The sequence below is a fragment of the Merops nubicus genome, unplaced genomic scaffold (assembly GCF_000691845.1).
Source record: "Merops nubicus isolate BGI_N331 unplaced genomic scaffold, ASM69184v1 scaffold3324, whole genome shotgun sequence".
Classification (NCBI taxonomy): Eukaryota; Metazoa; Chordata; class Aves; order Coraciiformes; family Meropidae; genus Merops; species Merops nubicus.
In genome coordinates, this window is record NW_008606057.1 from 30820 (window position 1) to 56613 (window position 25794).

Below are 25794 nucleotides of genomic sequence, written 5' to 3' on the forward strand. Positions count from 1 at the left end.
TGCTGCTAGTTTCAGTGGCATGTCATTGTTGATCTGGTTTTCAGTGTCTCCAACTTCAGGCAGTTCCTTGAAATTTGGCTAGTGCTCAGTTGTGCCCAGGTCAAGGTGGGGAAGAGGCAGAGAGAGGTAACTGCAGGTGAATGGTAAGGAGGACATGAAGGTGTGGAAAGTATAGCACAAAGACGATTGATGTTTGACATGTTTATTTTGAATTCTGTTAGCCCTTTTTACTGTCCTGGGCATGACTGGACATTTGCGTGTTCTCTGTTTGCATCCTTCCCCATACTCTAGTGTAAAGGGCACTTTTGCTCTCCTATTGCCTCCTAATACAGTTGCCATTAAAAATTAAACAAATTTGCATTATGTACAAGATTTTATGTAGTGCAAAGATGCATGTAGTTATGAAAATGTACATTAACACGTCCCTAAACCTTTTTGGTGGTGCCATCTGGTCTTTGGGTTTTGGTTTGAGTTTTTTTATCCATTTTGCCTTTTTATTAGATTTGCCTGTTTAAGTAAGTAGTGCTTTTCCTTCTACCATCCTTGAATTCTGGCTGGGGTAGGAATGCTTAAAGTAGAGAGAGACATGGAGAGAAAATTCAACAACTGCAAGTGAAGCTCTGGTTCCATTGGCCTGGTGGCAATCCTTGATCTTCTCTAGCAGACATTTTAGTACTTTCAATAAACTTTAGGAGGTTATTTTTGTCATGTTTGCAAATGCCAGGCCTACGTACTTTGTTTCATGGTTCTTTTGAGTATTTACTGCTAGTGCTGCTAGGTGGATTTTGCCTAGTTTGGGATTATAGCTGCAGCTATTGTTATTGTTTCCCTGCTTTGTTCTACTGCTTTGTTCAAAGCTCACTCCACGCAAAGCCTGGTTTTCATTCAGTAACTAGAGCTGGCACTACAAACTCTTTACTCGTTTAGCTATGAAGATGGTAACAGGTGTATCTGGGGAAAGAATCACTCTTTTCATCAGTGCAAACCAGATGCTTATGAAAGTGATACTGTGGCTTCATTTTTGGTAGAGCCCAGTGCGTGTGGATAAGTCCCCTGCGAGGTTCCATTACACAGCACTGCCCACGCCTTACCCACTAACCTCCTGCAGCCCCTGCAAGTCTCACACAGGCTTCTTCCTAAGTGGAAACTGCTAAGTGGGCTGAATATTATACAGCAGTATTTATATGATGGTCCTTATTTTATGGCTCAGGATGAATTCTCCATCCTCTTTCATTAGGGATCTGCACACGTAGCTCAAAACATCAGTGCATGAGCTGAATGTACTGAGTTTGCCATTCTTCAGCTAGGACTGGTCCATTACAGATAGGGAGTGTTCAGGGATCTTCTCCTTCCCTGTACTATTGAGGTGCAGCCAGGGACAAATGCAGTCTTTCCTGGCTTCTTCCCCTGTGAGAAATCCTTGATATACATTGGGAAAAATCCTGTTGCTTCAGAAGGAACCTGGAGCAAGTCAGAAAAGCTCTTTGCAAGAGTCACTGGAACAAGCTAAACACCACATTCATGGGAAGCCCTAACAATTTCTTCAGTGCTACACTCGTGGCTCTTCTGTGTCCCCTTTAGTCCATGTGAGGTTGATGAACTGCAGTGTGTCTGTACTAGTCTCCCTGTCAGCATGGATTTTCAGTCACACCCACTCTGTTGAGCTCTCACTGCAATTCCTGCTCTTTGGTCCACCACAGTTTGGTGAAGTTATTCTGACTCATTCTGTACATAACCAGTAGCCACTGGGGATTCTCAGTGAAGGTTATCAAGCTGGGTCAAATACTGTATGAGGTTTTTCTCAGCACAAATCCTTACCAATGCACCAGAGATATTTCTAATCTTACTGAAAGATTTGGACAAATTTGGTCCTTCGGATGTTTTACCATCAGTCCCAAAGGGGACAGGAGTTCATCCTTAGGATTCTGTGGGCATTAGCAGAAGAACTGTTAGAAGACTCTGAAGTTAAAAACAAATGTTACTCCCTAAGCAGTATCAGCTTCATTGTCCAACTAAGCCAAGTGCTGAATGTTGACTTGTCATAAACTGTAAATCTAGAAATGAAGAAGTTAAAAGGAGATTTGGGGGAATGAAGGATAGTGAAAATAAAATATTTCCTTTTTTTGATTGTTGGATTTTTTTATTTGCTGGTTCAGTAGTTGTTTTGGTCTCTCATGGATAGGGCTTCTGCAGGGAGTCAGAGTCTCATTCTTCTGACTATACAGCATGTTTAATTTAATCTGTTATGACCTATTAGTGCTGCAGAAAGTGATGCACATTTTTATTAGTGCCATCACCTCTCACTTTGCACCCAGAAAAGTTAAGGTGAATTGCCAGTGATATGAATGGCAAAGAGTATGGAGAAGATAATCAAGGTTTTATGCAAAATTCTTTTAAGAGTCCATGAAGTCACATAAATCAAGATGATTTTCATGCTTAAATTTAGCACTATTGTTCTTGTCCAGTTTAGTAACAGCGGGACTGCACATGTTTGTCATTGTTTGCTTCCTGGGGACCGGTTTCTTTTCATTCTTCCATTGTCCCCAGGAAAACCATCTTTTCCTTCAGAAAGATCTCTTATGAGATTTATATCCTATTCAGGCCTATCACTCAAGCAGTGGAAAAGATTCCTGGCAGACACATTTATTTTGGTTTGACTACTGTGAATGTCCATGCATGCATCTGCTCCCCGGTGTGTGGTACATCTCACAACCTGGCTGTGGGTTTTGCCAGGTCAAAAGGAACTGGCTACATTTTCTTCCTTGGTCTTGTTGTTTTGTATGTTCATAGCAAGGTACATTGTGGGCTAGAACATCTACATGGATTTCACTTCCTCTGGAGAGGTTTCATAAAGCACGCAGCAAGCCTTTGAAATGGGGTGTCCCTTTTAACAGCATAGAGTGGATTTATTGCTGGATTGAGAATGCTTAGAACTGGTCATGGTGTATAGAAAAGCACCAAACACCTAAAAAGTCAAGCAGGAAACGTTCTTCTCCATTGATTGACTGGTGTGGCTTGGCCTGATCATCTGAAACTATGGCTATAGGTGGAAGGTTGTAGTTTCTGGAGCCATTTAGTTCTTGGCTGTCCTACTGAACAGAATGATCATTTATAGTAATGATTATTGTGATGTGTGTAAAATATGCAAGGCTATCAATAATCTGATCTCTATATGCTATTTGGCTGATTAAATTGGTCTCTATGATATCTTAGTAATTCATGAAGGTAAGCATATGGATATCTACTACAGGATGTAAATTTTCCATTACTCTGCCTAAGACAGGGCTACATGTCCACCAAAGGCAGCTTTTTACTCTACTGTCTATTCATTTTGGTTCACTGGTTTCTGAGCCTGCCTTTACTTTGAAATGGTGCTATTTGGTCTCGATAATGGAAGAAACAAATTGTTTCAGCTGTGTTTCTAGTCCTGACTTTCTATCTTGATTTTTTGTTCCAACTTATAAGTGTGGAGTATTTAAAATCAATAACAATGAATGGCTCACTGTGCATAAAAAATAATTAGACAGTGAATAATCATTTTCTATTCCTTATGGTCTGTGGAAGAATTACTTATTCCTTGATTGCTATAAAATTAAGCTTGCCTAGGACTTTGTAACATTAGATGGTTTCAGCATTAGTTTTCTATTAAAGAATCAGGTTCCTGCTGGTTGGTGCTGAGGAGAAAGTAGTCTTCAGTGCTGATACCTAAGCATAGGGAGTACATGATTAATTTTTTTTGTTTTGTTTCCATGGGAATAAAAATATGAATACATATAAAGCAGATCTCTATTGGTTAGACATAGGTGAATCTCAAAGTTTATCTATATGGAGATACTATAAATTATAAAATAATATCTGTACATGTGTAGAGAAATGCAAGATGATGTGACCTATCGACTCTTCAGACAGGGTAAGTGTAAAAGGGATACAGGAAGCAAACAGATGCTATTAGGTGTACTCCAGGGAAGTAGTTGATGATCCTTATAAGTCCCTTCCAACTGGAGAATTTGGCAAACACACAATTTTTTTTTTCTTTTTAATTAATGTTAAGATTGTTCTACTTATGTAGAAAAAGAATCTTGTATTGTGAATTTATGGATACTTGAGCCTGGATTCAAGTTTCCTGCCATGAGGTGTCCAAATGAAGCTTAGAAGTTGGAGTATTATTTTTCTAGCATCAGGACAGACAATTAGGCATTTCCAGGGGTGCCTGGTGGAGTGGTAAAAACTCGAATGGAATCAATCTGTAAAGTGATGACTTGGAAAAGACCATGTCAGGCTTTTAAACTTTGCTACCAGTTTTGTCAAGGTTCAGCTGCAAGAGCTGCTAAAAACGTAAAACTTAATCAAAACTTCAAATATGTATAGTTCTATTTCTTTTCAGACCTATTTATTTATTTTCCATGATAGGTTCTCCTGAGGCAAGTGGAAATGCTGGCCTTTGGGATCAATTGGCAGCTTTGAAGTGGGTGCAGCAGAACATCGCCAGCTTTGGAGGAGATCCAAGGAGGGTTTCTGTAGGAGCCGATCGTGGCGGGGCTGATGTTACCAGCATCCACCTGCTCACACAGACAGTGGGTATGGACCTCTTCAGAAGAGTGTTGTTGCTGGTAAGTCCCATTCCTGCCACTTCAGCGTCGTTGTGAAAGGATGTTGCTAGAGACATGAGGAAGCTGCAGTGTGTGGGTGCTGGTTTTATTTCATTCTTACCTTGGCAGCACTAACAGGGCAGTTGTTGCTGTGGTTATTTTTCATCTCACCTGCGACTGCTGTCTCCAGGAGCTCAGTGCTTCACGAGGATGTACAAGAGATGCTCTTGGGTGTTTGATGTAGTCATAGTAAGAATCTGGATTTCGTCACTGTGGGTTTTTGTGTATTGTATAAATAGCCTTGTTTCATAACTCACAGGTACAACAGGTTAGTTTCCATTCCATAAATACAGTTGTTGATCAGCAGTTTTTGGACTCTAAAACCGACGAGCCAAACATCCGCGTGTTTAAAGCATCCAATCTTTTTATCAGATCTCATGACAGATTTCATTTCAAAGAAAAAGCAAGTTTCAGAGAGAGAGTAAAAATCTGTTTACCAACGGACTTGTCTGCTGTCAGCTCAGACCATTTTCACTCACCCCAAGAGATTCATAGTTTTACAGCCTTTCCTGTGTCAAATCTCAAGACTTTGAGATCATCTTTGTCAAGCGTCGATACTACTGTTGATATTTACAGCCTCAGATGATAGTAGTATGCTCTGAAATGAGGCTTAATCTTCAGTGCAGGTTTATATATCCAGTAGAAATGGTGCTTGGACAAAATAATCTCTGCTAGCAGTGTTGACTTGGTACAGTAAGCAGAGAAGCAAAATTTTTGGGCCAGGAAACCTGGGGCACAATTAAATGAAATCTTGCCTTGAAAATAATGACATCTGTATTCACTACTTGATTTTTCTTTAGTGTGTTCTTCCTGTGCCAGGAAACATAACCTGCCTTTTGCACCCCCATGTCTCAATAAGATTATTTTGATTGCATCAGTCTAGTGTGGAAGGTAAAAGACTTCACTGAAAATTGCTGTTCAGTAGTTGATTTTTGTTATGCCATTCTCAGATAATTTCAAACTCAGATAGTTTTCAAATCCTGGAATGTTTAGGGCTGGAAGAGCCCTGTAAAGGTCATCTAGTCCAACCCCCCTGCAGTGAGTAGGGACATCTTTGACTAGATCAGGTTGCTCAGAGCCCCATCCAAGCTGACTTTGAATGTTTCCATGGATCTAGGTTAGCTAGTAAACACAGAGTCCTTTTCTCCCAGACTACACTTTCATCCTACTCTTTCTCTGAATTCACAGACCCTTTCATGACATGGCTCAGGATGGGGCTCTGGGAAAGCTGTAACAGGATGCAGTACAATTTGCCAGTTGAGCAGCTGATGAAAGGGAAATGCAAGGACCCCTTTGGTTATCGTTATCTCTGGAGTGTAGTTCCACATTCCATCTTTTCTTCTACAAAGAAAGTTTGAATTCCTTCTTTCTCCTAGAGCAGAACATCAAATAATGGGAAACTGTGGCAAGTGCAATGAACAGACAGGCACATTGGTTCTTCCCACTAACCTAGTGTTTGTAACAACAGTTTTCTTTCTGTGACTGTTCAGATCACTGTCTTGGCAAAAACAGGACCTCCACTTCTTTCAAAGTAACATTAAGTAATTGTCTTTAAAATGCCATGGTGGATTTAATTTTCTTGTAAAATGCGCTGACAAAATAAAAAGCAAGCAGTAATAGCAGTGGCTTAAAAATATACAGTCTCTCTTTTTTTATTTTTCTTATTTTTGGTACTGAAATGATGCAGAATGCAACTGTTGGTTTACTCAGGTTTCTCACCTAGACTTCCTGTAAAGGATAGGTCTTGTTTCCATTCCAAGACACAAAAGTCATTGTGTAGTTTTAATTTTACTGTAAAGAAAGGAGCTGCACATAGACTAAGAATTGTGAAACTGATAATATATACCAGATATAGCTTTCATCTGGGAAAATGCCATGAAACAATGCAGCTTTTCTTCAAAAGTTAGTTTTGCCCTCCTTATTTGAGTCTTTGTCATGCATTAAAAAATGATACTGTTTCTAGCATGCAGAGAGGTGTGATGTATGAAAATTTCTCTACAAGAAAATGTGCACCTGAAATAGCAAAATGCTTTTGAGTCTCCTGTGTCTGTCCTGTAATAGGTTTTGTGTGGAACAAATCTGAAAGAAGATTTTACAAAATCAGTGCAAAGCTGTCATGGGGACTTATTATAGGTTATCTCATCTTTCAGTAGTATGATTAGAAAAAAGTAATCTTGGTGATTATGGTCTTGGTTTAAATAATTTAAGAGCATTAACCTGGTATTTGACTTCATCTTTGGTTAATTGATTTATTTACCACTGCAATTTTGATGTAGAAGAGTGGGTCAATGGTATGGATTGCTTCCACCTCTTGCAGGAGGCTGGAGAGGACATATACATGAGGTGTCCCATCCAGGCATTCCCTGGCACATCTTAGGAGAGCTCTCAGGCCTCCTCTGCCCAACACAAAGAAAGACAACATGTCCCTCTTGGCCATGGAAGCAGGTCAGCTGATGGTGGAAAGAGGAGATGATTGAAAACTACTAACACTACTGAAAACTACTGCACTCAAGTGCAGAGCTGTCTGACATGTTCCCTATTTCTGGTCCTATGATTAGCTACTCTTCCCCCTCTTCCCATCCCCTTATTTTTTCCCCTTCACCAGCCTTATTCCCTCTCAAACCAACCAACCACTTCTGGTTACTTTTTCTCCATTGGTCCCAGTTTTGCTACATCCCTACCCAGGTTTGGTATTTCTGGTATGGTTTCCTAGGTGATGACAGACTTGTACAGAATCACCTCAGTACTGTCTGCCTTTGCAAGATGGTACTTCCCAAAAGGTCCCCGATATGATCTTTCTGTTGTCTGTGAAATCCAGCCATCCTTTAAGGCAGTGTTCACAGATTTTGTCACCTCACATCATTACTACGAGGGTGACCGAGCACTGATGAGGATGACCTCCAGAGGTGCCTTCCAACCTGAACTGGTCTGTGATGGGGTGAACGTCTTGTCACCTGAACATCTCTTATCCTCTTCTCATGGAGCATACTCCAAGTACTACCCAGTTACATGGGCTCAGACTCTTCTGTCCATCAAAGATGCTTTCTGGCAGTGTCAGTTCAAGACTGGGCATTTGTACCAGTTGCACGCTAGGTTTTCCATTTTCTGAAAGCAATACAAAGCAACTACTGGATATTATTTTAATGAATAAATACAATGACTTAGAAATCTGTAATGCTCCCTGTACACTGGATAAAATGCAGTCACCATAACATATTAACGATCAGTAACAGTAATGAGATTATACAGATGCCTGGAGTTCCTGAGTTCATTTGGTTTTGTGGTGTTCAATGTTTACCAGCCAAATTACATTCATCCTTTACGTTCTGAAATATGTTTAAATAGGCTGTGAAATATTTTGATCTCTGAATGTCTCTTGCTAGTGCAAATGATCTGTTACAAGATCTAAAGATCACAAAGATTTGTGCTAAGAGGTATTACAGAGGAAATATATAAAAACCCAATTCCCCACCTCTCCAAACCTTCATTACTCAAATCTGTGCAAAAAAAAAGTATGACAGAATATTAGACTGAAAATATCTTGGCTTGAGAATAAAGATTGCAGCATTTTACAGCCCCAGATGTGAGTGACTACTTGATTTAGAAAGCAGTCACAAGTCAGGTTCAAAGGACGATGCTAGCTGCTCTTTTATCATTTAACAAAGGTCACATACACGTACAAAAATTCTCCATGAAATTTCAGATAAGCTCGTTACAAATCTTTAAGCAGTTTGATGAAATGTGTCATTGCTATTTGACATAACTCTCTTCAGACAAAACATTCAGAAAACTCTTTGACATCCACTGTTGCCGATTCACTTTCTTAGTTTAATTATTCTTAAAAGCCGCTATTAATATAAATATTACATATAAATATGTGCGTGCCTTCAGGACATCAGGTTAAAATCTGATCCTCTACACATAAAAAATGTTTTGCAAGCCTACCTTTGCAGTGAGGCCTGTTACCACATTTTGTTTTTCACATAAAAACCCCTCTGTTATATATCTGCTAGACTATATGCAGCCAAGGTATGGTTTTGGGTATGCCTGTACTGTTTTTCTCAGTGAGTTAAGCCTGTCTCAACTTTGTGACCACTTTGTGACACTACAGGCCATTACCAGCAGTTGAATTAAATGCCACTTAACGATTTTAAAGTTTCCCCTAAAAGGCAAAAATGACAGAAGAATGGAATCAATATAATCAGGTGTTCCTTGGATGCTGGATGTTAGACACTTTTTTGGGGTTACTGAAAGCTTTCTGACCTATTGTCAATGATAATGAATGATTCTGTCTAGAGAAGGCAAAGGCTTCTTTTCTCAGTGTAGGCAGGTTCTGTAAAGAAGGTTTTCAGCCTTGTGGAGAATACCCAAGTAAACCTTGTTACTAAGTTCTTGAGCTGTAGTTAGTCCCTTCTTATGCAATCACCTTTGTACAATGGTGGGAATGCCCCTTACTGGAAAGTCATCTGTCTCACTTGGCTCTTGACTTAGAGTCTATCTCAGTTTATCGTGCTTGTGAGCAGGTTGTCATTTCTGATGCCCTGGGGAGGTTCCCAGCCTATGCTGTGGCTGAGATAGCACCCTTAGGAAGGTCTCTGATTAATGGTCAGAAGGGGAAGTGCAGAAGCATTGCCAACATTGTCCATCAGCTGGTGTGCTTCTGTCTCTCAGCTGTTGAAGGACTGCAAGACCACAGGATGCTCTGTGTTTCTCTTCTAACCCCTCAGTTTTGGGTTTTTTTTTTGGTTGTTTTGTTTTGGTTTTGGTTTTGTTTTTTTTTCACTCTGTCTTACATCTAGTCTTCATAATATGTAGGTGGCAAGTGAAGGACACTTTTGCGTTTGCTCCCTGTGTATATAAGAGATTGGGCTTTCTTCTTTCTGGAACTTGCAAAAGAAGTGCTGTCATCTCCTGTTAAGGAGAGGTAGGAAGCGATACTTTCCCTCAGACCATAGCTGAGACAAGAATCATCCATTGCTGCCAGGGTGCTTTCAGTATCTTCACTCACCTCCAGCCTTTAAAAGAACAAAATTTTGTTATCATTCCAGCTACTTGAACTGAGCCTATTAATATAATAGTAACAGTTGCTGTACCAAATTATTTTAATTTTGTTGTATAAAAAAAAGTCCTGTCTCATAAATCACCAAACATTTCTGTCACTTAGTGATTTTTCCAAAACAATCAGTACAACAGTAGTATCTAAACGTTTTTTGGCATCCGAGAAGGAAAGAATATCTTTATTTTTTCTCTCTCTCTTCTTAACCTGTAGGAAAAATAGCCTCAATACTGCAGAATTTTGTTGCATTTGTAAGCAAAATGAATATGCTTTGTGAAAAAAGCTAGTAGAGGGAAATTTACATTTCAAATATAAGAGGTGCTTTTGTTTCTGAAGGTGTTTTTTTCACCAGCTTCTGAAACCTGACCTACTTTCTCCAGTTGCAGTCATTATATTAGAAATCTCATGAACCTCAGGTAGGGCTGTGTGCCGAGAGAGACACAGCAGGAAAGAGACATGCTGGGATAATGCATTCATGGCACTCGTGCTGCTTCAGGAGGAGCCATTTCTGACTGTTGGGGCTCCCCTGTAAGCTACTGCATGGTAGTGTGCCATTGGTGGTGGATCTGACTGGGCTTTATGGTCTGGCTTTTACTCCTGCCCCCTTGGTGGAGAGGACTCACAAGTCCCTAAGGGAGTGTTTGTGTGGCCACACTCATAGCTGGATAGGAGAAATGACTGAATGTTAACTAGAATTTCTTTCAAAGTTAGACCAAGATTATCAGTTAGAGAGCTGGACATCCAGTTTTCCTGGTTAATGTGCCGTCAACAGCTTTGAAGATTCTCTAACCTTTAGAACTGATCTCAGGAGAAGGAAATGGCTGTTCCTGCTGTGTTGCAAGTAGAAGTATATACAAGGATGGAAAAACCCCTTGATTTTTCTGGCAGCCTGTGTGTATGTGGTACCTGTGAATATTTCTCCAGCTGAAGTTTTTAGTCCTCATCACGACAGGAGGAACTTGATCCGTTACACTGTTGTTAGTGCACTGGGTAAGACAAGGGGTTGTAAGGACACAGCAGAGACCATCAGCAACCTCTGAACAGAGAAGTGAATACACAGACAGTTAATCTTTGCTCACTGTTATCGTCACTATTTTCCTTCCCCAAGGCATGCTCCAATCAACAGTTTTTGGACACAGTAGTAGTCAGTCAATAACTTCTGTGTTCTCAGGAAGGACACTGTAACACAGGCCTGACTTTTTCCTTTCCTTGTACCTCTGCCTTTTAATTTATCATGGGATGTATTTCCCACAGTACAAGTGGGGAACTGAGGCACAGAAAGATAAAGTGGTTTACCCAGAGCCTAGAAGGAAGTTTGTGACAAAGCAGGGACTTCAACCCAGCTTTTCTGAGTCCTCAGTGAGTTCTGCTTTTGCCTCCCATTGTCTCAGCCATGCAAACGGAGTGTTAAACAGATGCAAGATGCAACCACTCATATTGGATTGCATGTGCAACTATTTTGCTGGAGAACATGGCTGTTGAATGAATCAAGGTTCCTGTTACATTCATCTATGTTTCTTCTCTCTAACCTCTTCTCCTTTCTCCACTAGGAACATTACATAAATTCTTCTGCCCAAGTAGAGAACATCATGGCTGAATGCTTATGTTTTACATATCAGAGCCTTATTTCAGGGTGAGATTTCATATCATCTCATGGGTGAGGGTAGAAGAAGGAGAGCTAAATCTCGCTTTGTCTCCTCTTACACCTGTAACTCAAGTAAAAATGGTAATTGTTATAAGTTTTGGGTTCCCCCCTGAATTTTAGGCTTTGATTGATTACCTCTTTCTCAATGGAGAAAGGTGTCAGCTAAAAGAAAATAAATCCTCTCCAAATTGTCATTCCTCTGTTTGTATTATAGGACATGAAAGTTTCTCTCACATGTTTTGAATGTGAATATGGCTTTTCTCCTCAGTTTATCAGAGCACTCTTTGGCCAACACAATTTCAATTTACCTATGAAATATGCAGATCTGGTAGCTTTACACTTTTAAAGTTACAAAGTACTCATCACTAATTAAAGCACAGGACATATTGTTCTCTTGTAACTTTTATGCAATTAATTTACTGCAATCTTCCTTCCTTCTTTTAAAATGTTCTCATTTTAATGGATGGTAACTGCAGCCACTTAATTGTGTTGTTTGTCAAGTTATCTCTCTGACATGGGTGAAATTTCCATAAATCTGGAAAACTGGCATTGAAACAGATGTCATCTGCTGGACTGATATTAGTAAAAATGACAACTGAAACTACATTTGAGCTAACAGCTTGAGCCCCTTGATATAAGCTCTGCTGATAAAATGCAGCCAAACTCTTCTAAAGTAATAGGGAAGAAGCTAACAACATTTCTGAGAATTTTCTGCTGCAGATAATGTTGTGTGAGATAGTGGTTCCTAAGAGAAACGTGATTGCAGAACCTGATCTTGCATGTCCTGATGCTATCTGCCTGTCTATGTAGTAAATAAATAAATGGCAGGCATGCTCATGCTGGTAAGCAAAGTGAGCCAGGAGCTGAACTCTGGACTTGGGACCCAAAACCGTGATTTGCATCTGTACAGATTAACATTTTCACTTTATCTGTGCTCTGAGAGGGGCTGGGCATCCCTGGCCCACACTAACACCCAGATTATATTTGAAAATTGTCTAGGAAGTGCTAGATGCCAGTGTTCGGACCAAATAGTGCTAATGACCTAGGCACACAATATCATATACCCATATGGACAGAGCCTATTTGTCTTTATTTAGCTGAGTTCTTGGGTTGATTTCAACTGTACTGTTACGAGTAGTATATTTGTATTTAGGATCAAAAATAATGTAAAAGATATAAACCAAAATACTTTCCATTACTTGTTCTGCAACAGTGGTTGCAAGTCTCAGACACAGGCAAAACTTTTTGTTCTGCACCTTGGCTAGATAGTTTCACAGTTGCCACTGGAAAATATGCTTATTCTGCAGCTCTTTTTACCTGAGTAGTGATTCACAAGGTCTTCAAGGCACTGAAAGGTTTGGCGTGGGGAGATGTAATACCAGTTGTTTGGGAGGCGGAAGATCCTGTAATGTTTCACTTGCCTGTGCCGCACCGACAAGGAGTACAGCCCTGGAGAGAGAGCAGAGCTGAGCACACCAAAGTGTGGCCCTAGTTCTGGGTGGATACCAGGGACCATACCCAGAGCATGTAAGATGTGGTGCCATGATCCCAAAAGTCCTAGAAAGGTCTTAAAAATACTGGGTGGCCATCCTAATTTCTATTTATAGAGTATACTTTATATATATACCTAAGCATAACAAAGAGAATAAAAAGCCCAACATCAAGGCCTGGGATTTTGTTTGGATTTCAATGTCTGGTGTGGTTTTCTTTGGGTTTGGTTTTGTTTTGGGTTCTTTTTTGGTATGGGATTCTTTTAAATGGTATAAAGAAATAGACCTTTACAGAAGTTGTTTGCCTTTCTCTGAAGAGGGGGACCAGACCCGTGTGCTGGATGCTGATTTAGTCATCCCCCAGTCATGCAGTAGCTGGTACCTGATAATGCAGTTCTGGCAGGAGGTGCTAACTTGATTTCCCTCCTTCTTTGTTTAAAACTCTTGTGCAGCATTTAGTTGATAAAGACTGAATGTCGTTCCTAAATTTCTTTGAATTTAGTATAGGTATTAGGAAACTATTTGGCCTGTGGTATGCAAGAGGTCAGAGTAGGTGATTTATTATTCCTTTCTATCTGTAGTATCATATTAGGATGTGTTCATATGCTTCAGAAAAGGGGAAGGTAGCATGCTGCACAGTGGGAGGTGTATTCCCATTGAAGAGAATAAAAGTATGAATTGTGTACAGTGCAATTTCCATGTAGAAACAGAATTAGAAAGAAAATAAAACTGAAGGCATGTCATTTTTAAAAAATAAATCAAAGAGCCAGCTATTTATACAGGAAATGCACTTACGAGCCACCGCCACTGCTTGGTGGGTATTTTATAGCTTCTTCAAGCAATCTTTTGTGGACCAGGGCAAAGCTGTGACTTTGAAAAGTCCCACTGCCTGGTAAGCTTTGCATGCAACCAAAGTAAATAACGGTGTTTAAACAAGTGTGTCTTGTTTGTGCCGATGGCTGTGGAACTTTCCATGGCCATCACTACCCCTGTTTCCAGCACAGCTTGTAACATAGGTGACTGGTGAAGACTGGCACGCTGCACTGGGTGCCTCTGTCTTCCCACTGTATACATTTTCTAGTTTTGGAGTGATCTATATGAAGCAGGACAGGGAGTGAATTAAAGAGCTGTAAAACTGCTAGTGCCTAACATCAAGGGAGAAAAAAAAAATCGTATTTTCTCACCTTTCCTAGTTTCACTCTCTCTGATCATGAAGGAGCCGACCTTGGTGTTGGGTAGCTGGAGAAGTTCCTCTGCTTTTTCTCTTCCCAGCCCTTCAAATAACCAGCTGTGAAGCAGGAAAAAACAAATTCTGAAATTTGGACACCAGTGAAACAGAAAGCAGCATGTGGCCATGAAAGTGCAGCATTAGCCAGGAAAAGTGACTGCAAAAATAACACTGTGGCTTTCTGTAGTTATCCTCTCAACTATGTCCAGGCATATTTCCCCAGTTTATGGAGAAAATCTTGCTCTCTTTGAGTTTCATTAACTTTTGTGAGACTAAGAGAAGAGTGATTAAGGTTTAGAGTTATTAGGGAAAACAAAACTTTTCAAGTTGCCTTGATCTGAATTGTTGGGGACGTACGCACATGGTATATTGAAGGTATACCTGTGACATTAGTTAAATCCCTCTTTTTCATTTAAAACACCTCTGTTAACCCCAACATGTACTTTAATGTATTGTAAATAAACCCCAAATAAAATACAGTATTCTTATTATGCTAGGAAACAGTCCAGCCATTTGAGTTAATTTGCTTTGTGAATAAGAGAAAGTGGAATTAGTTCTACTCATCTTCACCATAGTTTGATGCAGGGCTGTATTTTGCCACAACGCGTATCTAGCCATGTAACTGAGCGTGCTCAGCTGGTGTAGGAGTTACTGGCACTTTAATTTAACATTGTTCTTGCATCTTTGATCCAGTCTGCTATCAGCAAAATGGTTCCGGGCAAGATTCAGACAGGACCTTCTGTTACTGTGTCTGTGCCCTGTCTTTGGGAAAGCAGCTCTGTTTCAGGAGGATGTAAAAGCATAGTAAAATTCAAGCACTTGCAATAAATCACAGTGAAGTTTACAGTTTATATGCTTGAAATTAAACAGCTATTCAAACTTTTGCCAGAAAACTTTTAAGTTTGTGCTTTAATGTTTTTTTTCCTGACTGGTGTCTAGGGCAACAAGAAACCTCTGCACCTTCCTTAGCTCTTCCAGTGTGAGAGTTTACATTCTTGAATGACTTATTAGTCTTTCTATTTGTTCTTTTTGGTCTTTGCTTCATGAGCAACCCTAGCTTAGATTTTATTCTTTGTAAATATTAAAAGTTCTTTCTAAATAGGGTCTCTTTATTAGTGTCTTAAAATTAGAGATCAATCCATGCAGAAGAAGTATTTTAGATATATTGCATGACATTTGAGGGGTTGTTGGCTCCTTCCAGCACTTAAAACTAAGATTTTCCTTTTCATATAATATAAATTTATATGTGGATTTGATGCTCTCAAATTTCAAAGAAGCTATTTTAGACTGTCAATAAATAAAATTTCTGTCTCTCTAGGCAGTATTGACATCGTTTTGGTTACACACTGAATAACTTATCAGGGCAGTATATATAGAAATGTAGTGTTGAAAGGCTGCAGGAAGAGCATTTACTTACCCATGGTAAACCTTTGCTACGTATTTTCCTGGAATATAATTTTCTCGACCTGTTGTAAGGGAATGAACTCTCCACCAGCCTCCCTCACTGTGAGAAAGCAAGAGAAGGGGTATTTTCAGATGTACGTTCAGAGCTTGTCCTCATTTTAGAATATAGTTAAAACATACAGATTTTCTTGTAACCTTCTGTTTGTGTTCCTGAATCTATGTATTCAGAAGAGGTCCCAAGTTTGTTTCATTTAGAATAGTTCCATTTCTAAGCCTACATCAGGAATAGATTTGGACACAGAAAGAAACTACATTTGTTCCATTTAAATTACGTAAGTAATAAAATATTTTTCTGCAGTTAAAAGAGGAAGGGTAAATACTCAGTGGTTAAACCATGCTGTGTTCTGCCTTCCCACAGCTAGACTTGCACTGGTATCCAAGATACTCAGCTTGTGTCTGAATATTTTGTGTCTGGACAGCCCTGTAGTTGGTCCTGTATCATTACTCCTGTAGTTACTCTTGTGTAGAGATACCTAGAAAATGGGTCCTCTCTGCCTGGGAATAGGTTTTCGGTCTAACAGAACTTGATTCATGTTTTAGCCCTTTCCTTCTCTTCAATGAGTTGCTGACCAGCCTCCAATAAAAAAGACCTCATAGATGAAACTAGGTGACTAGAGATATGGTTTTTTCACTGCCGTATTTTAGGTTCTTTCTCTGATACTGAATGCTGGCTTTGGCTTTTGAATTCCTTAGGAAGGGCAAGGTAATAAGGATTTTCACAGGGATACTGTGGAACTTTAGTAATTAGTGCAAGGATGCTGATGACTGATGGATTCTCTCCACCTTTTCCTTTGAATCGAAATAATAGCGTGTCTTGTGTTTGAATGCTGTTTTTTTGTGAATGTTCATATAAGTACTCCCAAATAATGGCCAGACTGCAGGCCAGAGTCTCAGTGTATGCCAAAACAGCTGAGCTGAAAACACTTAGGTTAAACCTTCTGAGATATAGCCACTGGGATCATGGTCCAGAATGTATGCGCTGAGGTAAAAAGGGAAGTGTCTACTGCTCTGAGCTGGCAATTTCAGGTCCTCACAAGTTTTGTTTGTGAGTTCCCAGCTAACATGAAGTTATCTGTAAGAAATTTAGGTTATTTTGGCTTTTTTCCCCGCAATTCTCCCAGACAGAACCAAGAATTGCAGTAACAAAAAACCTGAGAGACTCAGCATCTTGGTCCCTGCAGGCTGTAATACTGCTAACCCTGAAAAATCCCTATGACAATTAAAAGTCCCAAAGCAGCACATCTCTCCCAGGACAGGAGCCACAGAAATTGTATGAACTGGGGAGAGCACTGGAAGACATCTGGTTTGATGACTACCAGTTAAATACGGTTGTTCATCTCGTAATGAAAGGTGCCTGACAAGTGCGGAGAGTGTGAGACTGTGCCAGTGGTGCTTATCTAATCCTGCCAGGCCACAGCACTCACAAATATCTGTGAGGAGCTGTATTTCATATGGGGTTCCATAGCTCATGTTCCTGTCAGGATTGTTGGGGCTGGTTGCTGTGACACATAATTGCTTTGGTAGAAGGCTGACAAACTGCTGTTATAAGAGCAGTATGTGCTGCCTGCTCATGCTGGCTTCTCTGTGGTGACTCCTCATCCCTCATGCCTGCCGTGTTGCTCTTCTCTTCCACTGCATTTTGCTTCTCTGAATGATTTGAGAAATAGATTATTCCTACGGTTTATATGCAGCGAGAATCTGCAGGCAAACAGTTCCTGTTAACATCAGCACATACGCCAGCAGGGAAGAAGAGGTCCTTCATCAGCACACTGTGAGCACATAGAGCATTGGAGTATCTTGTCTTCTGTGGAGAAGCTGATTCAAAATAGGGAGAGGAAAGTTCCCATCAAGGCTTACTTTGGCTCTCATCTACACTTTGGAGAAACTCTTGATCACTGCACAACAGACAGGGATAACAGAACCTGCTGCTACAGGAGCCTAGTTCTTTTAGGAGTTGTTTGTCCAGCAGATGATACTGTGCAGCACCTCTATGCATATGATATGCCACGCATACAATTCCCATTGATATGGGCATACGTAGTTATGTGGCGCTGTGAGGGCTCGTAGCTGATGGAAGCAGAGTGAGGCTTTAAGCTGGAATTTCCAAGCTAAAGCAATTGTTGTACCGTGTCGTGTGTGTTACGCAAAGGTTTACACAGCTAGAAGTTACCAGAGAAGAATTCCCCTGGTTTAGGGAAGCTCTCCATCAGCAGAAAATTCATCTGGTGGTATTGTCTGAGCTTTGTGACCTCTAGTTTCAGGGAGGCAGGGAAAGAACTTGTCAGCAAGAACAGAACTGCAGCCACTCTGGGTCAGACAAAAGGTCTGTGTAGTCCCATGTCTTGTTGCTGACAAAGGCCATTGTAGGTCAGAGTGGCCTGGAGAAGAGTCTGAGAATTCATCAAGCATCTGTGATACTTCTTTTGAGTACTTCTGTCCTCCAACCATTTGATGCTCTGACTTCCCTAGACAGACAATTTTAAAAATTAATTTAGAAATCCTCAGAGGATTTCTCTGCTATGAATGTGCCTGATCTCCCCTTGAATCCATCTTCTGCATCAGCTGCAAAGAATGAAATCTTTCAAACCTGTTTAAGCAGTGCAAACAGGGGCTGTGGTGCTGATTAACTTCTAGGAGGTCACTGTGTGCTGCTACAAGTTGTCATAAAAAAGTATCAGGGCTGATGGGTTCCATTTTCCAAGTGTGCTCACTCTTGTCTGAGGCAATATTTGCACTATGCATAGGGTCAGTCTGATCTAGTCCTCTTAAGCCTCCTTTCTTCTGGGGTCATAAATTATTGAGTGGAACTAGCCGGGAAATTCAGAAATCCATAAAAAAATTAAGAAAAAAAAAAAAAAAGGTTGTTTAAATTTTATTTTTGTTAGAGTTGCCTTAAATCTAGAGTGAAATTCTAAGACGTAATCATAAAGGAGTTGTTAGTCAAAATGGGTGGGAAAGAAAATGAGTGACACACCTGACACAGAGAAATTAAGAGTAATATTCCTTTTCCATGTGATTCAAATATTTTTGCTTTTACTATTTGCCACTAACATGGGGGGGAATACTTTCTCAAAATCATTCTTTAAAAGAGAATTCTTTTTTGAGTCCTACTTTAGAATAGAGTCTGAATCCAGCTTCAGAAACCATGTCAGAGGAATCCAGGGATAACAGAACAATCTGAAATCCCAAATCCTTAAACTACAGGGAAATTCACACCATGGCTAATCATCCTTCCTCGAAAATTCTGAACTCAGTTCATTTTGCTGGACTACATCCCATTTGGGCCACGCACATAAAACAGGGCTTTGTATCAACTGTAACTGTACCTAATTTGGAAAAAAAAACCCAAACCATGGATCAACTTACTCTGATAGCACACGTAGTTTTTCCCCTACATGAAATATAGGTTGGCTTATGTCTGCTGAAGGGTAGTCATAGAGGACAGCAAGGAAATCACTCTCCTGACCTGTAAAAGAAGAAAGATGATGTCACTTAAAACCAACATAGAGTTCTGAAGCAGAAATGGATTTTTCATTGTGTATGTTTTACATAGCAGGTAAAGTGTGGGAAGCAATCTGAAATGTCAGTTGGTAAACATAAAAAGCTGAAGATGTGCCTATAACTTTTATAAGAGAATTGTGAAGATACTAGAAATGAAAAAAAAAAAGTCATTTGGTTAATTGTAAGCAACTAAATATAGATCACATTTTCTAGTAATTACCATATTTAAAGGACATATTCACTTTGAAACTAGAAAAATTGGTAAGTATTTATAGTATTAGGAAGTAACCCAGTTTGATTAATGCCACTGTCTCTAAATGCCTCCAGCTACAATTTTAAGCCAAGCTGGTGCATCACATTTAAGGAAAGGAAGATGCATGTTGAATTGTTCCATCATTTAACACCACTGATACTTTTCAAAGGTAGGAAATCAGTTTCAGTCAGTTAATCTGGCCATTATTGCCCATTTCTCATCAATTTGTAAAATTAGCTTGATCAGCAGCTGGAGTGCTTTGTTCTCCCACCTTGTGTGGAAACTGTAGTAGAGGCAGCACATGATGCCCTTGTCTTCAATTAAAGATAAGAGACAATGTGAGTGTCTATCATTAAGTCATTGTGCAACTGCAGTTTGCAGAGCTGAGGTCAGTAAAGAAATAAGAAGGCCTTTTACATCACTTGGGATGGCTCTGGGCCTGGCAGGACTGTGTAGGACACATGCTGAGTCTTCTGGGTTTCTATTGGATGGAGGAGGCACTTTGCACAAGACTGGGACTATCAAGTGTTCAAGGTCTCCCCATCCATCAGGAATCTGTGGTGCCCAGTACATGCTGTCGGGTGGGAGATTCAGGAATTTGGCCTGCTGGGTGTTTTGAGCTCTTTGACAGGGGTCCTGGCAAGAGGGATTGTGCAAAATGCTGCCTTTGTTTCTCCTGGAAGCAAGTCCCTTCCCTCTGCATGTCACAGTACCTTCTGCTGGCACATGGGGAGACAAAGTTTGGCCTCTGTCTCCAGCAGGATCAGCTCCCCATGCCTTAGCAATAACATCTAGCAGTACATTTGGTTTAATCTCTGTATTTGCCCACTCTGTGCAGCCCAACATGTGCAAAACTGGGAATGAATTCAGGGGTGGAGAGAAAGAAATTACCAGGATAGACAGACACAATTCTGTATCTTGTTAGATTTTTCTCATTTAATACAAACTTCTCATCAGCTTGTCTTTAAGGAAGACAACTTTTTGGGGAAAACTAGAAACAGCATCTTGAATCAATGCTGAGACTCGCTCTGTGTTTTCAGCCTGTGCCTCAGAGCCTTACAAATAACTCAAAGTAATAACAACAAAAGGCTGAAGGAAACGTGGAAGTCTGCAAAAAATAAATCTTTTCAAGAGAAGAGATTTTACAGGTGTTCCCCTTACAGCAGCAATAGTGGGAATATAAATGTTAAGGAAAATATTCCACATCTGTGGTTTCAAGGAAATAAAAAACAGTGTTTGCTCAGTTGATTTTAAGTAGCTGTTATACAAATATATATAACATATATGTTGCTATACAAATATAATACATATATATGTTATAAATATGTATGTTGTACAAAGTAGTGGGTTATTTGATCTTAATATTCAAACTGGCTGTAAGCATTTTAAGACTTGCTAGCCTTTGCTTGTTGAAATAGCCCCATGACACAGTTGGTGAGCACCCTTATGGTTGCCTCTATGTGTAGTGTCTGGAATAGACATTGATTAATTTGAGAGTGTGTTTAGTATTAGTGTTACCACAGTTTTCTTAGCTGACTAGCATCACTGGACTAAAAAGAACTAGCCCAGTACCTTTGTGATAATTGGCCAATTGCAGTGATTAGTCTACTGTGACTTCTTATACAATGACTTCAACTATTCTGAAGAAATTCTGTGCTAAGCGTGCCTTTGGTTGCTTCCCTGTTCTGCACGAAAAATTGAGACACCTTCTCTGTTGATGAAATTGCTGAGTACCTGAGGCTAACAAGACCTAAATGTTGATGCTGAGTCTTTTTTAACAAAGCAAAATCTTTACCAAGGACTATAAGAAATATATACTAGAAGTTACACTATAAAAACTGCAGAATGAGGTTGAAGTGCCATCACTTCTCACTGAAGACTGTTAGACGTTGGTTCTATATGGAATGTCACTTCTTTTATCTTAATAACAATACCTTTAGCAATGCTCTTTTTAAACTTAAGCTCTTTTATTTATAAATGTTTTGTTTCCATACTGAAAGGGTGGAAAACAAGTGTTTTTCTGCTGTCCTTCCCTGGGTACTAGTGGTTTGCATTTTGTTATGCACTGCTGGGTACATGACTTTTTGACTACTCCAGCCAGACTCGTGTTACTTTGCTTGCACTTTCAGCTTTATATTCGTTTTTGTTTCAATTTTGCATGTTAATCTGTAGTCCCGAAAAGGAAGGAATTAATGAGTGTTGGCTGCCACATCCATGCAACCATTACCCTCTTAAACTACATATTCTTACGTTGGAGTGAGAGTGAAGGGGTTCTGTACTACCCAAAACCTTCCTACCCTCCTACTGCACAAACAAGCCCTCATTTTAATTGGTATTTAAAACAAACCTCACTGGGGTTTTTGATCATGTAAAATAACCCACTGCACTCTACGACATTTCACAGAGCCCGTACTAGCTCCTTTCAAACACAAAAGCCTCGAAACAGAGACTAAAAAAATTACACTCTAACCAAACTTCACAGTGATCTAATAGATTTGATCTGCTGAGCTCCCCACACTTTAAAGTTATAAGAAAAGAAGGAAGGTTTGCCTGAGTTTTTCACACACAACCTCTCCTCTGCAGTGCAAGTGTAGGTTGCATCTGAAATGGAACAGCTCAAAAGTTAGAGTGGAAAGATTGCAGCAGAATCATTTCCACTGAATCAGGTGTTAATTCTGGAGTTTTCTTTTTAGGAGTAGGAAATCAATATGAAATACATGCTGGTTTTAGATGCCTGCATCCCTGGATGTCTTGCAAAGTGTGAGACTGACTATTGGGTCTTCAAATTATTCACTGTGAATGGACTGTGAAGTACTGTTGGAGAGGAGGAGGAGCATAGGCTGAGCATCTGGATCTGGCTCATTGCCCTGAAAAAAACACTGTGCTGTGCACCAGTGTGGTCCCTATCTGGAACAGGAATGACCTGCTGAGAGCTCAGCTCCCTGCATCATCCCAGCTTTACTGGCCAGCAGCAATACCACGATTTCTGGCAAGGTGTACAGCAGCAAGGGCAGAGGAGGGCACTGGTGTGTGTCTGGGAGGCTGTGTGCAGCAGCCGTAAGGTGTGGCTGCAGAGTCACACTGGTGTACCCAAATTAGATCTAAACCAGCCAGCTTGGGAACTGAGAATTATGCAGGTGCAGCTCAGTAGGGATTAACCCTTCATTCGGAGGCCCACGGGAGGAAGGAGGAGGAGGAGGTGGGCTCTCAACCCCCGATGACCCCTTGCTGCTGTAGCTGCTCTCTTATCAGTACAAAGTATTTGGAGTCCAAATACCTCCTCGGGCACAAAGTTTTGCTTTCAGTGCAGCTCTCAGGCAGCACAAGGGGCTTACAGAGGGCTGAAGAACACATCCACACTGCAGATCCAGTCTGCAGATTCCAGTTATTGGTTTTCTTTCCCCTTCTTGTTGGATATCCTTTCCCTTTTCCTTTCCTTTCTCTTTCAGGCCTTCATTTTATACAGTCTCACTGAAATGTGTCAGTATAAAACCTGCTATTCCTAATAACTATTTGGACTGTTGTAAGTTCATAGATTGGATCCTCCACCTCAGTTTAATCAAAGGTGGCTGTTCCATGTTTGGTGATGTGGTTTGGAGTTTGATCTGCTCAGGAAGACAAGCAGATACAAACTCACTGAATTAACCCCAGTATATGCCTTCAGTACCAAGTTCTTTTTCCAAAGTCTGTTTTCATTGGATTTGGATGACAGTACTGATGTTTGTCATCAAAACATTTGATTAGCAAGATCTAAGCCATTATGAAAGTTGCTGATTTGATCCAGACTATGAGTTACATCCAAAGAGCTAGGCAGACTGTTAAATCATAGAATAGTTTGGGTTGGAAGGAACCTTTGAAGGTCATCTAGTCCAACCCCTATGCAATGAGCTCGGGTATCTTCAAGCAGATCAGGTTGCTCAGAGCCTTGTCCAACCTGACACTGAATGTTTCCAGCCATGGGGCATCTACCCACTCTCTGGGCAACGTGTTCCAGTGTTTCACCACCTTCATCCTAAAAAATTTCTTCCTTTTATTTAGTCTGAATGTACTGTCTTTTAGTTTAAAACCATTGCCACTTGTCTTATTGCTACAGGACCAACTGAAAAGATTGCCCCCATCGTTCTTATAAGTCCCCTTTAAGTATTGAAAGAGGGTAATAAGGTATCCCCAGAGCCTTCTCTTCTCCAAACAACCCTAACAGCAGAACAACCCCAGCTCTTTGAGCCTTTCCTCATAGAAGAGGTGTTTCATCACTCTGGTTATTTTTGTGGCCAAAAAGCTGCCTTTGGGTTCTTGGGCACAGGTATCCAGTGCAATTTCATCTGTGTGAGTGTCTGAGACACCCCTACAGCCTTGGCAGACATCATTGCAGCTACAGGAGATGTGTCCTCCCAAGTGGCAGCAGAAGGTCAGGCAGGATCTGACAAAGCACCTTTTGAGACGTCCTAGACATGTAGGAGAGTGTGAGTAGACAGAGCCCTGAATTCCTAGATGGGTAATTTCCCCATGCAATAGCTATGCTGTCAGTGTTTGCTGAGCTACCTTTTAGGGGTATGTTCTATTTACGTCACTAGGAGGGACGCACTTGGCTTTAGCTCTGCTAAATCCTGACTTTTAGCATGTGCAGGAACGATACAAAGTTGGTCACAGCCATGGCAGTGACCCCTCACTCCTCTCCTTGTTGGCGAGGTCCTGCTCTGTGTGCCTGTCTCTGTTTTGATGCTTATGGTGTTTGTGGCAGCATTTGTTGGGAGTATCAAGATAAAGCACTCTTCTTCACAAAAACAAAACAAACAAACAAACAAACAAATAGATAAAAAAGTCAGTTCATGTTATGGGCCTCTGCATAGCCATTAACAGTGTTTGGTCCCTGTTTTATTAGGACCTAGGGCTACACGGCTGCCTGCACCAGCTAGTGCTTGGCCATGGTGAAAGAAGGGCCAGCTTTCCCTCCAGCACTAACAAAAACCAGGCTGCTTCCCTATCCTTACGAAAATGAGCAGCCCAACTGGACCATCATTCATGGAAAAAACAAGAATTTTCATTAATATACCCTCTAAAAAAAACCCCCAAACCTCAAATATAAACCCCAAAGTGTTTTCTCTTCCTCAACTTTGGGGAGTGATTTACTGCAGCTCCTGCACCAGCTGTCTGTCACATTGCAGCGTGAGAGCTGGGGCTGTACTCACTCCCCACCTACTCACTTGCAGTCTGGGGGTAGCAGGTCACTGAATCCTCCTTGCTTTCGCCCTCAGATGCATGGCCTCTACCAGCCTACAGTGTGGGGTGGGCTTTGCAACCTCATTTTTTCACGTCTGGATGTATAGGACAGTTGTGTTAGATTCCCCCTTTAACAGCTTGGCCTGTGAAATGTGTATTTTGGTATAAACTTTATTGATAAACCTAGTAACAGATTGGCTTTGTGCTCCTTTTAATGCAGCTAACAGTGGACATCAGGTTCAGTGCAAGCACAACGCCATAAAGGTTTTTAACCTTAAATGAAGCACCTTAATTTCAAATTTTAACCTTACATTTCAAATACAAATTTGTATAAAATGTCACATGCAGGTATCTCAAAACACAGTACTTCTGGTGTCTGAAGTGGTGCTTCAGTGCTTACTGAACTGGAAGGAACATCTTTCAAGGAGCACCAGTGATTAATAGTTTTAACGTTTGAGGGTTTTAATTAAGGTACTTTTTGGAACATACCTAAAAATAAGCACTGTCTAGAGGATGCCCTTCTCCCACAGCAGTCATGCAGTTGCCTGCACTTACTATGTCAGGCAGACGAAGGAAGATATATAGATGAATGTACCATATATTTTGAGTATCTTTTTCTCCTGAAAGAAATCAAGTGAGTGCTCACCTGTTTGGCTTGACACACACGTTTCTTCGGAGGCTCTCGGCGTCTTCACAGCATTTCCCATGGTGCTCTCGAATTCTGCCAAGGCTCTTCAGGACTAAACCAAGGGAGACATTGAAATGAAACATCAGACTCGCACCTGCTGTGCCAACGGATGAGAATTGACCTGGTTTGGGTGTCTCCAGTCTTGTACAGTTTTGCTTTTGAGAACTCTTGTGTCAACTTGAGAGTTTTACATACTTGCTAAACTCTCACCACTTTGGTGCTTTTATCAGGGGAATAGCAGAAAACCACAGCTAGGGAAGTTGCTCAGAAGAACACGATGCAGTAAAAGTTTCCATTACCAGTACCTCAGCACAATAGGAAGTCACAGCAAAGCCATGCCCATACAGTCATTTCATACACACAATGTTCTCTACAGCATTTGGAGTTCTGAAGTTACAAAGAAATTAATTAGATTGGTCTATCTGGTTTCCAGCGCCGTGTGTCTATAACGTCACTTTACTGATGAACACTAAGAACGTTATTCAGTGGGTTTTTTTCCTGCTGCAGTTGTGGAACTAAATATTTTGAGAGAGACAGTTGCTTCTCATGGCTTTACTGCACCCATCCTAATTCTCCCTGCCATAGGACAGAGAGAAAAAC

General features: G+C 40.6%; 1 protein-coding gene across 1 annotated transcript; it reads right to left on the reverse strand.

The window, feature by feature from the left end:
* Positions 1–9444: 9444 nt before the first annotated feature.
* SLA (Src-like-adaptor) lies at positions 9445–25213 on the reverse strand. Its single transcript, XM_008939508.1, has 7 exons — positions 25153–25213; positions 18899–18998; positions 15486–15572; positions 14025–14128; positions 12668–12799; positions 10612–10741; positions 9445–9664 (listed from the first exon to the last, which is right to left on the reverse strand). Exons 1-7 carry the CDS (start codon positions 25211–25213, stop codon positions 9445–9447), a joined length of 834 nt encoding a protein of 277 aa, XP_008937756.1.
* Positions 25214–25794: the final 581 nt, after the last annotated feature.

Excerpts from the sequence above, each read along its gene's own strand:
- SLA (XM_008939508.1), bottom strand. The coding sequence starts at position 25,213 with ATGGGAAATGCTGTGAAGACGCCGAGAGCCTCCGAAGAAACGTGTGTG. Across the intron at positions 18,999-25,152 it reads GTGTGTGTCAAGCCAAACAG|GTCAGGAGAGTGATTTCCTT; the intron begins GTGAGCACTCAC and ends CTTCTTTTACAG. Across the intron at positions 15,573-18,898 it reads AAACTACGTGTGCTATCAGA|TGAGGGAGGCTGGTGGAGAG; the intron begins GTAAGTTGATCC and ends GCTTTCTCACAG.